Source organism: Hyaena hyaena, unplaced genomic scaffold (assembly GCF_003009895.1).
Source record: "Hyaena hyaena isolate Hyena2069 unplaced genomic scaffold, ASM300989v1 scaffold_368, whole genome shotgun sequence".
Taxonomy (NCBI): Eukaryota; Metazoa; Chordata; class Mammalia; order Carnivora; family Hyaenidae; genus Hyaena; species Hyaena hyaena.
In genome coordinates this window covers 99,204-115,443 of record NW_024080989.1, presented here as the reverse complement: position 1 = coordinate 115,443, position 16,240 = coordinate 99,204, and the positions used below count along the sequence as shown (strand labels likewise).

The following is a 16,240-nucleotide window of genomic DNA, read 5'->3' as shown; positions in this document are numbered from 1 at the left end:
GACAAGTCCGACCCTATACTCAGACAATGCGCTGGCATGATATTATTTGAGAAGTGACTGAAAGGGCTTCCTGGTCAAAGCATCTCCTTCTACTCATATGCAGTGCAAAAGATGGCTCCCGTCAGTCATTCCTCAGGGTCCTCTCACAAATGTGAATGCGTTGGTTGAAAGAGTAATATACTACTCCAGCTTTCCCCAACATTAATCATTTGGCTGCCGTTTTGAAGATTTTGGCAACACCCACATATTAATTTCTTTATAATTAATCTACTTTGAAACTTCAACAAGTGCTACTTTAGCTTTTCTCTAAACCAAAATATCTATGAAATGACAAATTTGATGGGCTGGTTATATTTTTCTAGGGGCAAGAATAGTGGGTAGCAAAGACAGAGCCCCATCACCCTCTCTTCCCCCAATGAGGGCAGTCTGCTTTCCTTTGTCTATACTTTGGACTTTCATGTAGAATTTATCTGAAGTTTCTATGGTTAAGCAAGAGCTTTTAAACTACTCAGTTAGATTGAATCCAATCCCCAATGGTCCATCCAACAGTGGAGTTTCATGGGGGACTGAGGGTAAGGGGAACTACAAGAACTCAGGACTCAACTGGGCATGGTCCCTCCATGGCTGATCTAGGCTGGCCTTAGCTGTCCAGTGCAAGGGTGAAGTTTCCCACCATCTTTTCAAGGCTCCTTCTTCCCACTCACCCCTAACCGTGCCACCCAACCACCCTCCCACTCATAATCCTAGCAGAGAAGAGTCCATACCTGAAACACAGTGAGGAGGGACTGAGGAAAGTTATCAAATGTGCTCCTCCGAGTCTGCATCTCATCAAAGTTGAACTTTCCTCCAAAGAGCTGCATCCCCAGGAGGGAGAAGATGATGATGAAGAGGAAGAGGAGTAGCAGCAGGGAGGCGATGGAGCGCACAGAATTCAGCAAGGATGCCACCAGGTTGCTTAAGGAGTTCCAGTACCTGAGGACCAACATGAGGGAGATTAGCATCCCTTTTCTATGCTTTCTTTAACATAACTCCTCATTCACAGACCCACTAGAAATTTTAAGGTAAATTACAACTCCTTTTCCCCCTTCATTGCTATAGTGGTGGTGGTGTAAACTGGGCTGGTAAGCTTATAGAGTGTGAAGCTAGTTAATTCAGTGTCCCAGGATCAGTAATGTGTATTGACAAATAGAGAGGACTCAGAAGTGAGAAGCCTGAGTTCCAATCTAGCTCTGCCAGTTGCTAGCTGCTAGTTGCAGTTGGGCAAGTCACATAAATTCCCTTCTATTTGCCTTGCCATTTGAGAAAATAGATATAACAGTAGCAATTAGGAAGATTACATGAGACCAAAAAAAAAAAAAAAAAAGCAGCTCCCCAAGCAACAAAATAAAGACTAAACAAATGGGATTATATCAAGCTAAAAAGCTTCTGGTGAGCAAAAGAAACCATCAACAAAGCGAAAAGGCAACCTATGGAACAGGAAAAAATATTTGCAAACCATACATCTGATAAGGGGTTAATATCTACATATATAAAGAACACAGACAACTCAAAAGCAAAAACAAAACAAAACAACCAAAAAGCAAAGCCCCAATAATCCAGTTAAAAAATTTGACACAGGAGATGAATAGACATTTTTCCAAAGAAGATATATGAATGGCTATCAAGTACATGAAAAGATGCTCAACATCACCAGCTATCAGGGAAATGCAAATTAAAATCACAGTGAGGTATCATCTCACATCTGTTAGAATGGCCATCATTAAAAAGACAAGGGATAACAAGTGTTGGCAAGGATGTGTAGAAAAGGGAACCCTGTGCACTGTTGGTGGGAATATAAATTGGTGTAGCTACTATGGAAAACAGCATGGAGCTCCTCAAAAAAATTAAAAATCAACCATCATACAATCCAGCAATTCCCCTTCTGGGAATATATCCAAAGGAAATGAAAACATTAACTGAAAAAGATATCTGTGCCCCCATGTTCATTACAGCATTATTTACAATAGCCAAGACATGGACAACCCAAGTGTCTATTGATGGATGAATGGCCAAAGAACTTGTAGTGTATGTAATGAACACACACTGGAATGTTATTCATCCATAAAAAGAGGAAATCCTACCATTTATGACAACATGGATGGGTCTTGAGGACATTACACTAAGTGAAATAAGTCAGACAGAGAAAGACAAATACTGCATGATTTCACTTATATGTGGAATCTAAAAGCAAAACAAAAAAAGCAGAACACCACCTAACCTGCAGAAAAAAGAGATCAGATTTGTGGTTACCAGAGGCAGAGAGTAGGAGGCGGGAGAACTGGATGAAGCTGTCAAAAGGTACAAACTTTCAGTTATGAGATAAATAGGTCATGATGATGTAATGTACAGCATGATGACTATGGGTGACACTGCCCTTTGATATACTGGAAAGTTGTTAACTGAGTAGATCCTAAGAGTTCTCATCAAAAGAAAGGATTTTTTTCCCTTTTCTTTTTACTGTATCTATGTAAGATGACAAATGTTAACTAAACCTATCGTGGTAATCATTTCATAATATATGTAAATCAAACCATCATGCTATATGCCTTAAGTTTATACAGTGATGTGTGTTAATTATTTCTCAATAAAACTGGAAAAAATATAATTCCTACTCTTAAAAAAACACCCTAGTCTAATACCTTGCACACAGTTGATAATGGTTAATAATTACTGTTATCACTCATGGTCTTTAGACAGAAAACACATTAATTTTTTTCCCCAAGAATGCTGCCCCCAGCCCAGGCAGCATCTGGTCACCCCTGTGTAAGAGAGGGTACAAGGTTTAGTGAGGTTTCCCAGGTTTACCCTGTCCAAAGAACTGGTTTTTTAAACAGCTTCTCTTCTGGAGATTCTGATTTAATACCTATAGTTTGGGGGCCAGAAACTTGTATTTTTAACAAGCATCCCAGATGATTCTGATAAGCAGGGAATGTTAGGAACTCCTGGGTTACAGGAAACCCATCCCACCCACAGGGAACAGGTCTGTAAGGCAGGGAGGTCTTTCTGGGAAGAGATGGGCCACTGGTGGGGTTCCATAGAGAGGAGCCTCCCAGTCCTTATAGTCACAGACCTTCTCTTCACTGTAAATTCAGAGGTTCTTCATTATAGCTTTGGGAAAATCCCTTCCTCTTAGACGAGAGTTGTGGGTGTGGGCTGCTAATGGTTGCTGGATGAAGCTTGGGTCAGTCAGGATAAGGAAACGCACTGAAGCAAAAAGAACACAGGCTCTGACTGGAGTGGCTGCAACAACAGAGAAATCTTGCTTTCTTAGCTCCAACTCTGGCTTGTCTGCCTTCCAGGTCACAGTCTTGACGTCCTCTATTTAAGGCATTCCCAGCTTATTACCAATATATGCAGTGAATTGCTTTTGCTGCTTAAAAGAGTGACATGAAAACCACCCCCATTATAGCCTTACAGCTGCACCCCCAGCCTGGGTACTTCTCTCCAGAAAATGGTTCCATATTAGGTGAAAGAAGCAGATGGGCCAACAGTTTGGATGTAAATGTGAACTTCTTCCCAGACTGGCATCTTTAATGCTCCTTTCTCCTTCACAAATTCAGCCATTCTATACCTCTATTTTGCCTGCCAGCCATACTTCCTCTGTTTGTAGAATAATAATATATATTTATTAGTATCTGTTCTATAAGTGATCTTCAGTGTTTTTCATTTGTGATAGTCTCATCTCATCCAAATAGTCTCTGAGTTCTTGAGGGCAAAGATCAGAAGTTTTTTTCTTCCATTCTCCCCATCCTTGTCTACAGATAAATTCTGTCCAGCCCAGTATGTGTGACTGGCACCTCAATAGGCTAGAGGTTGTAATATTTATTCTGCTTAAACAAGCAGTAAGAGAACCTCTCTGGGGCTAGGAAAGCTGCCCCACTTACACGTAGAGCAGTGTTTCCACACCTGGCTGGAGAGGAAACTGCAGAGGAGTTTGGTCATTTTGTATATACTGATTCCCATGCCTTACCCCTGGAACCATGAAATCATAATCTCTGGTGCTGGGGCTTGAGTGATTTTCATGCAACTCCTTCAACACTTGTCAGTAGACTGGTATTTAGGAACCAGGAACTTTAGAGCATATTTATAGCAAGACTTTCCAGCTGTATCAGAGGGGAGAGTACATATGGATTAAGGTCACAGATCCCCCTAGAGATCTTCTGTGTGTTCAGCTGTCATGAAATATTCTGGAAAAGTCTTTATGGCCATAGAGGCCATGTTTGAGGCCTTAATTTTCATGAGGCACATGGACATGAGGGAAATAACTCAAACCAGGCTCACAACTGAGGTTCAGAGGTGTCTGACAGCCACTGGGACCCAATAGGTTGCCAGGCAAGGAGGCCCCAGACTGAACAGACTGAACAGGAAGTGGAGCAGCTAGGAGGCAGAGAGGAAAGGGGATGGAGGAAGAGTGCCTGGAGTTCTGGGGAAGCAGAGGATATGGTAGAGAAACAAAATGAGTCAACCAGTGGAGATGAACTCTTTGGAAATGTTGGGTAAGGAAGATGGCAGATAGTGAGTGCCCTGGAGGGGTCAGCAGTGGAGCAAGTATGAGGGCTGTAATGGTCAGAGGGGCAGGCAATGGGTGGAGTATTAGACTAAAGGTGAGGACTCCCCAGGTCCCTCAAGGTATCCAGGGAAAGTCTGCACTTCTCTTAGTCAACCAGGGGTGGGCTCACAACAGGAGATATGTGGAATGACAGAACTCCAACCCCATCATCTCCCATAGTTTCTGGCTCAAGACAAGACCCTTGCAGTCACCCTTCAGTCTCTTTTGCCCCCCACATCAGCAAGCCCTGTGGCCCCATCTTCCAAGTGAAGCCTGAATCTGGCCACATCCCACTACTCTGTCACCAGCCAAACCAGCAATCTCACTTGTTGACGGGTTGACCTGCTTCAACACTTGCTCCCTGCAGCCTTTCTCCACATCACATACATCTCAGGTAAAAAGCCCTCAAATGCACCATACTTAAAAAAAAAATGATAGTAAATATCTACTGATATTTTAAAAAGGAGGTAGAGGTTTCCTTTACCGAATATGTCAAATGGATAACACAAATGTATGAATGATCAACAGAATCAGAAAAAACACCATTTTGGGGATGCCTGGGTGGCTTGGTCAGTTAAGTGTCCAGCTCTTGATTTTGGTTCAGGTCATGGTCTCCTGGGTTTGTGGGATTGAGTCCCACGTATTATTAGGCTCTGTGCTGGCCACATCGAGCCTGCTTGGGATTCTTTTCCTCTCTCTCTGCCCCTTTCCTGATCACTCTTTCTCTCTCTCTCTCTCTCAAAATAAATAAATAAACTTAAGAAAAAGAAAATCACCATTTTGCATTGGTAACAAATTCAGTAAAGATCATCATGGATGCTAAAACCATTAGGTGAAACGTCACTGGGGAGTAGGGTGTTCACATACTCTCAAAATACCACTCCATAGATTATTTGCTAATCACAAAGGGAAAGGGTACCTCAACAGTGGAAATCTGGCATACACCCACGTAACCAAGTTTCTACACTTGGAATCACCGATAACGAGACAAACTGATATTACATACTTTCTGACGCCATGCCATGGGAAGTACACAATCATCTATGTACGCCACTCCACTGCAGCAGGAGGCGCTGTTAAAATGTAAGTCACTTTAAACCTCAGTGCTGCTTTATGCTCTCGAAAAGCTTCCCATTGGAAGGCCTAACAGATCATGCGGAATTAGCCCCTACTGCCTCAACGACATCATCTCCTCCCACTCTCTCCACCACTATTCCTCCAGCCCACCAGTCCCCTGCTGTCCCCCAGCCTCCGTGTATACTCTTGTGCTGGTCCCTGCTTTTCTGCTGTCTGCAGGGGCTTCCCCCAAAGCTCTGTGCGGTTCACTTCTTCAGTCCCTGCAGGCCTCTGTTCAAATGTCCCCTCCCCACAGTGGTCCTCCTTTGACCACATTCTGTCTCCTATTCCCACAATTTAATATACTCATCACCACTTGCCATGAGAATGTAAGGTCTCTGAGAGCAGGGAATTCACCTGCTTTGTTCAAATCCTTAGTGCTTAGAACAATGGCTAGTCAAAGGAGGTGGTCAATGAATATCTTGTTGAATGAATGAATCTTACTATATAAATGTGACAAATTTTACTTACTGGAGGGGAAAGCAAGGGGACATGGGGTTACACAGATACTTCTGTGTATGTGTGCTGGGGGCAGGGGTGGGGTGGTGGTGGCCTCTCACACACGTACTTAAGTCAAATATACTTTGCCTGAAAACACCTCTCCCACATAATTTCTTTTCCTATAGCTTCCCTAAGTTCATGGGTAGAGTTTTTGAGATTCCCGAATGTTCTACTGCTTGACGTTAAGTCAAACTATTATGTATCAAGGGAATAGATAGGTGGTTGGGGTTGGGGGGATGTGCAAACTGGATGAAGGGGGTCAAAGGTACACACTTCTAGTTATCAATAAGTGTGGATGGAATAAATAGCATGGTAACTATAATTAATCATACTGTATTGTATACTTGAAAGCTTCTAAGAGAGTAAATTTAAAAAGTCCTCACCACACAAAATTTGGAAATATATAGGGTAACAGATGTTAACTAGATTTATTGTGGGGATCATTGTGCAATGTACACAAATATTGAATCATTATGTACACCTGAAACTAATATAATGTTATATGCCAATTATATCTTAACAAAAAAGAAAAAAGTGCTTACGTATCAATTGCCTTATAGAAGATAAGGTTGCTATGGCTTTGAGACCCTTGCACTAGGATTTCCCAAAGAGCTCTGTGAACACGTGGCTCCTTTGTGGAAGAACTCCCATCCTGGTGGCTCAAAACCAATGGTTGTGGGTTGAAGGGCTTGAACCAGCCTTTAAGGGATATCTGCAACCAGATACACTGAGTTTCCTACCCTCCTCATTAAAAACACCCAGGCTGAAAAGATACTGCATTTAGGACCAGTCAGACAGTTAAGACACAGTGAAGACAAAGAAACAAATGACTGCTTATGCTGTTTGTCTTCAACTTCCAGTTGCTTCCCATTCAACAGGGGCAAGGTGGGGTTTGCCCTGTGGCTGGCTTGTCACCTGTACTTTCTGTTCCTTTGGAGCAGAACTAAGGGATCAGAGCTGGTGCCAGTAGCCTGGCATTACGAGGGGCATACAGCTTGCTGAACAGAAGGTGTCTATCCCTCATGTGCACGTGGTTGGAGATGTTTTATGTGCTCTCTAAAGGACTGAGAAGAGACTGCTGAACTGATGCTGTGGCAAAGAACACAATTAGGGTTCAGAGAAGAGCTGAATTTTGGAGCCTTGCATGCCTTGGCTGATAGCAGGAGATAGGGTGGGGGCCTCATTACCACTGATATTGATGAGATTTGTAGGTGACAGGTGGCAGCCTCTGGTGACATGAAATAGCATTTAAATGAAATGCTGGCAGCCCTGCAGGTCCTGAAGCTCTCTCTTCCTTAATGTCAATCTGATTCTTGGTGGCTGTTGTTATTATTGCATGCAGATCAGATGATGCCTCAGGTCCCCGAATCACTCTCTTTTTTAGATACATTAGTTGCTAGACATAAAAACTAAAAGGATTAATGGCAGATTAGCAATCAACTGAGGGTTTTACCCTAATCAATTAAACTATGAAGCACACAAAGTCACCAAAAAAGAAAAAGCTTTGGAGAAAGGTGGGCAATAGCAGAACAAACTATTTAAGGTCTGGGCCTATAGAGAAACAGGAAAACTGAACATCTCATCTTTAGAACAGCACACACACACATCCACATACACAGAAGGCTCCATTCTATATTTGGGGATTCACAGCCCCAGATGTACATGCCTAAATTTAGAGACTCCCCTCCCTCCACCCCACCATCCTCAGACCCTCCACTGGTCATGGTCATCCTTGGAATCGACTTTTCAATTCTCCTGTGGCTCTAAATCATTCTCTACAAAGCGTGTCTTTGCCTATCCCATCCTCTATACAACCTAGCCCACTGTTCTTTCTTTAAAGTAGGGTGCACATGAGGGTTTTCTGACCCAGGCAATTTGTTAACTAAATTCTCTCACTTGCTGACTATGGCTTCACTTTTGTTACCTTTCTCTTGTGCCTCTCTTGGCGTAAGTGACCACCATGCGTTCAGGGGTACTGTAGCTCCATTATTCTTTCTGCTAAGTCTGTTGGGGTTCTGTGGACTTGTTCCTTATCACCAGTGGCAGAAAGTGGCCTGAGCCTTGCTTGAACTGGAACTTTCATCTTGTGAAGCTTTGCTTCAAATAGCTCAGGGCTGGGTTCTTTACATTCTAGGTATGGAGCAGAGCATTGAGCCTGCTATAAATAAAAGACCTTCAAAAAAACAGTACCAATAGCTTTAGGGTGCTTTGCAAATGCTCCACCCTACCTACTTCCTCTATGTTCCAGAGAGGTTCATAGCTAAATTTGTACCTGTCCCAACTCTTCTTGTCCTGAGGGGTAAAAACACCCCGACCCCCTCCAAAACAAAACTCCTCACAGTGTTGGTGGCAGTGATCTATTGTTGGTAGAGTATTTTTAAAGCAAATTTTATGCAGTGAGTCTGTGTGGTATGAGGCTTCTATATACCATTCCTAAGGAAGAGAGGAAGAATGCAGGTCATGGAAGATAACTGGGGGAAGCACAGAAGGTTCATTCAAGGAGGAAGCTCAGCCTTGCCCTTACCTCTCCCTGTGCCAGCCACAGGGATGTACAAGGTGGGTCTACAAAGACTATCCCTTCATTAAAGTTGGCCCCTGGTTCTGTAAGACACAACAGAGCCTGGAGGGATTAGTGAGATGAGAGGCTGAACCAGGCATATGCTGGTCCAGAAAGAGCCTAACAGAGGAATTGTATACTATTGTGGTCAGGGTCTGGGACAGCCTGGAGCCCAAGGCCAAATCTACCAGTTTAGTTCCTGCTGATATCTACCTCTTACCCTTCCATTCTAGAAGGATGCACATTTTATGTGTTTCCTTTGGAGTCAAACCCTGCCTTGGACAACCAGTTCAAAGGTCTTGTCTTCTCTATTTTCATAAGAGGCATTGGTCGCATTGAAAACAGAACCTACTGGGGGAATGTAACCCGGTCATGCTGGCAAGGCTGTCTGGTCTTGACCTTGGGATTGCCTTGGGATTATGCTCCCCTGAGTTCCTGGACCGCAGAGCTACTTAGTGTCCGCTATTGGGCCCCTGTACTGGATGTGTCAGGGTTACACATTCACGTCATTCAAGTCATCCTCACCTGGGTCTTCTTAACCCCCAGTAGATGCTACCAGCCAGTCACCATCCCAGAGAACAACCATCCTTCATGCTGAAGTCAGTGAGCAGGCTCTTGAACCTGAGCTGCCTTCTCCATAGACCCTGGCCTGGAAACTGGGTAGATGCCAAACATATCTCCTTAATAATGGTCCTTAAGGAGCTCAGAGCCTCCATGGTGTCCTGAGAAGAGGAGGGCTAGATTGGGGAGGGTTGGGGTGGTGTGGGGTTAGATCTGATTTTCAGAAGGTCAGATTCTGGCAATTGAAATGGAGACATTTAGAGCCTGGAGAATCTGCAAAAGGCTCTCACCTTGGGGCTATATGGGGCCCATATGTGGTCATGATTCATCAGTAAATCTGTCTGTGCTGAGTCAGCCCAAACTCACATTTCAGGGCCTGGGAATGGAGCCACAGGGGAGGAGCAGTAAGAGAAAGAAAGGGATTTAAGGTTAAAGAGAGAGAACAGCAAGGGCTGGAGGGACTTCAGTGCATTTAAAAACCAACTGTATAAAAAATGAGATGCAATTAGTAAATTGGAATCACACCCAGATTTAGTCTAACTGAGGTCTTTCTTCCTCCCTGTAGAATGATAAGTCAGCCTGGGCTGACAAAGAGTAGACATACTTGATATTAAAAACCGACAACATTCAAGAGCCCTGTAAAACCTCAAAGCAGGAGAAAGAACTCACTCTTATCTCATGGCTGGAAGGCCCGCTGTCATGGGTAATGTATCAAAAGATGACAAATATTTTGGCCACATGTATGCCTCTCTGTTCTCACTGAGGCAGGAATCTTGCCTTCCTATTCCATAATTTACCACTCCCAATATTATTAACACTTAGTAATCAACTGATTTACAGGCAGGGTTCCCAGTCTTTCTTTCTTTTTCTTATGAGACATATAAGATATTCATATACACGATATACTCTCTAAGGTATTCTCAGATTTTGACAAAACACACAAAAACAGGCATGCTAAAAATTCACTTTCTTCACATATCATATTCATATTCATCACGTATCAAAGACTTCTGCTTCCTTCAGGTAGCATGAAGAGTGGCAAGTCTACCCATTCTTTCCCATTCATAAAGCATTTGGGAATGCAAATGACCAAAGTGAGGGTGTTACAGGAACAATCTTGAATTTATTTGCATTTATTTTTTAGAAGAGTAACTGTTCATAAACTTTGGTATTTCAGCTCCTATAATAACAAGTTACTGCTACGTGCTGTTTAACTGCTCTGGACATACCGTTGTGTTTTGACCTCATGGTTGAGGGCTTTTAGTCTAGGTCAGTATTTCAAACTCAGGCCGTATGTCCTGGGTGAGGTAAGGGAAGCTTGGAATTTTAGGAAGGGATCCATGAATCCATGGATACATCAAGCACTACAGCACTCTAGATAAATAGCCTGTCTTGTGTGTACATTTCCACTTTTCAAATGCATACGAGTGTATAGGAATTGATACAACTCAAATAATTTGAAAGCTTTGCTGAATTCATAGTGGCTCTTTATCATTATATGTTTTCCCAGTCAAGAACTATCAAAAGTACAATCTTAACATGATTAGGGGCTACAGTGTAGAGAAGGGGATGCAGATGAAAGAATTAAGGTTTCCAATTATATTTGAAGGTGCATATTTTAAGACAGGGAAGTGGACAAAGGACAGCAGCAGGAAATGAGGCCAGCATTTCTCAAAGTGAGGTAACTGGACTACCAGTATGGAAGTCTCTAGAAGTTGCTAGTCAAAATCTCTAGAGGTGTGGGCCCTTCATGAGCTCTCTTATTGAGTTTAACTAAGTCTGAGAATCACAATCACTGGGTCAGAATGCATTGTGAAAAAATGCTTTTTAAACATATGAATAATAGTGAGATACCACAAAGTTTTCTCTAAAAGGTTTTAAAAGAAGTCAGAGAAATATGCTTGCTTGATGACAGGACCATCTCAAGATGACCCATCTCTAGAGACCACGATGTCCACTCCCAGACCATATTTTAGGCATTTTCTTGGTCACTGGAGTATACTGGAGACAAGGGTCAGAAGGGGCATGGGATTCCCCACATAGTTATAGTCTCTATGTTGTTTTCCAAAAGCACCCAGAGGGGTTGGAAGCTTACAAACAGGAAGATGATGGCTTTTGCCAAAGTAAGTTCCAATTAGATAATGAAATTATTCTGTTTATAGACTTTATAGAGATCTCAAAATACCACTAATCTTTCTTGTGAAGAGACTATGGGAAACTCTCTGACAAAGACGGATTTTAAAAAATGGCTTCTTGGCAACAGTTTCAGCCTAGAAATAGATAAGTTATTGATTAGAAATCGAATGAATGTAAATCTCTTCAAGACTGTATGAAAATATCTAGGAACAAGCATTCTTTTCTATAGGAATCTAAAAAACAAAGGCAAAAACAAACCCCCAAACATATAGACTTTTGAGAACTATTTAGGAGGCACTAAAAACTCCAAATGAAAAACAGCTTTACCAGACCCAAGGAGGAACAGGTAGAATCGGCAAATATCCAACAAGAATCAATATGTAAAAATCCTTTTATATGTAAGGCACATCTCTGAGACAAAGACAAGACAGTTTAGCAGTCAACTCCACAGTTCATGGTCATGGTTAGGAGCACAGAACCTGAGGTCAGATAGACAGATCTGCTACTTAATTCCAGACTCATCCCTGAGCAGTCTGTGTGGCCTGGGTAAGTGACTTAAGTCTTTAAACCACAGTTTCCCCATCTGTAAAATGGGAATCATGATAATAGTACCCTCCTCTCACCCTCTCTTACAGTTAATTGTGAGGATGAATCAAGTGAAAGAAGTCAGGCCACACTATATGCACAGAGTAAGTACTGATGCATATTAACAATAATTGTTATTATATTTCTACTACTTTTAGTACAAGCCAAGGATTTTCTGTAATGCCAAGATATTCAGAACATCCAGAAAGAGCTTTTTCTGGGGTGAGGGGAAGGGATGTGTTTGCTCAGGAGTGTTAAATTTGTGGGTTTAAAGTCTGCATGTCCTTGAAGTCCATCCTGTGACATTAAACCTTCCCCAGGGACTCTCTCCTTTTCCCAACTTCTCATAGCACGTATTCCCACACCCGCCCCAACATTTGCCACCTCATTTTATTCTGTTTTAGATTTTCTTTCAATGGTTGCATATGCACAAATTCCATCTTCCTAGCCAGACTGTACACTTCTCCTGGGTTCAGGTCATACCATACTTCTCCTCCCTTTGCTCTCAGAGTTTGATGCATGGTAGGAATGTGGCAGAGAAACAGATGTAAGAGGCTGTGTGTGGAGGTTGCTCTTGGTACTCCACCTCTCCCTCCTCCAAATAACAACAAAGAAAATAATTAGGTTAATAATAAATCTCCTGGCGACTGAATGTCCCTGGGGCTGGCACTGTTTAAGTGCCTACTCTCATCTGACCTTCGACAGCACCACAGGAATGAGTATGTGCTGGGAGCTGCTAAGAGAGCCATAAAGAGAACAGCAAACTGAGGGCAGTGTTGCACGCCCTGACCATCCACACAGCCATGTTCGGAACACACCAAGCAGGATATGGTTACCTCCAAATCCCTGAATGAAAGATACTGAGCCCACTTCCTCTTTTCCCAATACAATCCAACTGATGGTTTCAGTGCTCCTATTAACAGTTGGGATCCCAAAGCAGAGACTCTTACAAAGAGGAGGCTTGTCAGAGTTTGAGGCTCCTCCCTTTCACATGTTTCTGATATGTCCCTTCAAGGTTGATCACAACCTACAGTGAGAAATATGTATTACACTGCAACTCAGACGTATATCCCAAAGACTTTTATGAAACAGTGCTTATGTTCATGTGAGGTCTTCTTATAGTTTCCTATTCTATTTAATTCTTTCACTGAAAATGAGAATGTGAAGAAATAGGTACCCTTATACATCACCAGCGGGAACGAAAAATGGTGCACTCTCTTTGGAAAATAGTTTGGCAGTTTCTCAAAATCTTAAATGTGGAGTTATTAGATGACCTAAATATTCCAGTCCTAGGTATATATCTGAGAGAAATGAAACTGAACATCCATACAAAAACTTGGACATGAATATTCATAGCAGCATTATTCATAGTAGCCAAAAGGTAGAGATAAACCGAATGTCCATCAACCGATGAATGAATATACAAACACAATGTATATCCACACAATGGAATATTATTCAGCCATAAAAAGGAGTAAAGTACTGATGTAAAGTACTACAACATGGGTGAATCTTGAAACCATTATGCTAAGTGAAAGAAGCCCAGTCACAAAACATCACAGACTGCATAATTTCACTTATAGGAATTGTCAAGAATAGAGAAATCGATAGAAATACAAAGTAAATTTTATCGGTTGCTACTGGGAGCGTAGGTGGGGAGAATGAGTGGGTATGGGTTTCTTTCTAGGCTGATAAAAATGATCTAAAACTAAATTGTGGTGATGATTGTAAAGCTTTGTGAATGTACAGAAAAACACTGAACTGTACACTTTAAAGGGATGAATTATATAGTATGTAAATTATATCTCAATAAACCTGCTTAAAAATGATGGCTGTGATCCAATCAATTGATCTCACCACCCAAATGGGTCACAACACAGTTGAAATGACTGTACTAGAGCATGCTGCCTGTCCCCATGCCCCTGTCCCTGCCTCCTCTTCAGGAGAATCACTGCCTGACCCAGAGAGCTTGGGAGACTGTAGTCTTTGGGCGGGTGGATGGACAGGCAGACAGAGAGGGGGTGAATGTGCAGAAGGAGGGGTGAAAGCCATTTGTGCCACAATAGCCATCATCCTTCCTCAGTTAAAGAATCTGGACCGCATTTTCGGCATCACACGCACAGCAAAAAGACGACATTGCTCAGTCTCTCGAAAAGCTGGGATGGCCATGAGAGCAGAGCCTTTGGTGAGATCTCTCAAAGAGCTCTGGAAGGGCCGACTGAGCCAGGATGGGTGTCTGCCTTGGTCCCTTGCCCTTTCTTTTCTCCCTGCCTTGATTCAAACATGATGGCTCAATCCTGAAAGCCACCTAATGACCCTAAGTCCTTCCTGCCTTAGGAAGGCAGTCCTAAGGCTGTCGAAGCAAAGGACAGAAGGTGAGGTGCTTGGGTGCCTCAGTCAATTGAGCATCCGATTTGGCTCAGGTCATGATCTCACATTTGTGGGTCTGAGCCCCATGTCAGGCTCTGTATTGACAGCTCAGTCTGGACCCTGCTTCAGATTCTGTGTCTTCCTTTCTCACTGCTCCTCCCCCTGCTCACGCTCTGTCTCTCTCAAAAACAATAACATTTAAAAAAAGGGACAGCACCATCTATTAAAGAGGCTATATTTTTTCCATTGGATACTCTTTCCTGCTTTGTCAAAGATTAGTTGGCCATACATTTGTGGGTCTAATTCTGAGTTCATAGCAAGACTCTCAACAATAGCCAAAACATGGAAAGAGCTTAAGTGTCCATCAACTGACGAATGGATCAAGAAGGTGTGGCTTATCTATACAATGGAATACTACATGGCAATGAGAAAGAATGAAATCTGGCCATGTGTAGCAACATGGATGGAACTTGAGGGTATTATGCTGAGTGAAATAAGTCAGGCAGAGAAGGACAGATACTATATGTTTGCACGTATAGCAGGATTAGGAGGAACTTAACGGAGGGCCGTGGGGGAGAAGAAGGGGAAAAATAGTTGGGGAGAGGGAGGGAGGCAAACCATGAGAGACTCTTGAATGCTGAGAACAAACTGAGGGCTGATGGGGGTGAGGAGAAGGGAAAGGGGGGTGATGGGCATGGAGGAGGGCGCTTGTAGGGATGAACACTGGGTGTTATATGGAAACCAACTTACATATAACATCCAGTGCTCATCTCCACAAGTGCCCTGCTCCATGCCCATCTCCCTCCTCCCCCCCACACCCATGAGTCCTCAGTTTGTTCTCAGCATTCAAAAGTCTCTCATGGTTTGCCTCTCTCCCTTTCCCCCACCATTTCTCCCCTTCTTCTCCCCCATGGTCCTCTGTTAAGTTCCTCCCAATCCTCCTATGCATGCAAACATATGATATTTGTCCTTTTCTGCCAATCAAAGGTACTTCTAATGATATGTCAGCTAAATGAAGAAAAATTCCCCTCCATCATATATGAGCCAAGGATAGAACCCTTAAGAAACAGCAGCTACTCTCCTACCCAGGCCTTTCTGCCTCCCTTGACTTCTGGAAGAACTTCCACCTGAGTTCCAGGTCCCAAGGGAAGTGAGAAATCAAATACCTTGTGATTTTAAATATCCGCAGTAGCCGGACACATCTCAGCACAGAGATGCCTAAGGGAGACATGATCTTGGTCTCCACCAGGATGGTTTCCAGGATTCCCCCACACACGATGAAGCAGTCAAAGCGGTTGAAGAGGGACACAAAGTAGGCCTGAAGGCCCAGGCTGTACATCTTGAGCAGCATCTCTGCAGTGAAAAGGGCCAGTAGTGCTTTGTTGGCTGTGTCTGGTGGGTTCAAGAGACGGGGCAGGATCCCAACACGTATGTGAGAGAAGGGAGAAGGGGGAGGAGGAGAAAGAAAACACTAATTATCACCACTGGAGAAAAAGCCCAGATGCTTCCCTCCCAGCCGGGACATCTCTCCTGTTATGTTGCTGCCAGAACAGAATAATTGGGGCTAAAGCAACAAGAAAGGGGTATCTAGTAATAATCACAGTAAACATGTATCGAGGATCTACTATGCATCAAAGGCTTTGTGTGCTGATCTTCTTGACTCCTCCCAGCAGCTTTTCAGAGATGAGAAGTGAGGTTCTGAGAGGTAAGCAATCTGCCTAAGCCAATCAGCCAAAAGGGGGAGCCAGGCCACTCTCTACAGTCCTGCCCTCTACACTGGGAGATTGCCTACCTCCCAGGGTTCTGGAATGCAGCCCCTGTGTCTG

At 43.1% G+C, this 16,240-nt stretch overlaps 1 protein-coding gene across 1 annotated transcript in view; it reads right to left on the bottom strand.

The window, feature by feature from the left end:
• CACNA1C (calcium voltage-gated channel subunit alpha1 C) overlaps nt 1–16,240 on the bottom strand; it is a 205,855-nt gene that overhangs the window by 105,315 nt on the left and 84,300 nt on the right. The window contains exons 9-10 of the mRNA XM_039250015.1: nt 15,581–15,806; nt 765–972 (exon numbers count right to left, since the gene is read on the bottom strand). Coding sequence (XP_039105946.1) covers nt 765–972; nt 15,581–15,806 — 434 coding nt within the window. The remainder of the gene's footprint in view (nt 1–764; nt 973–15,580; nt 15,807–16,240) is intronic.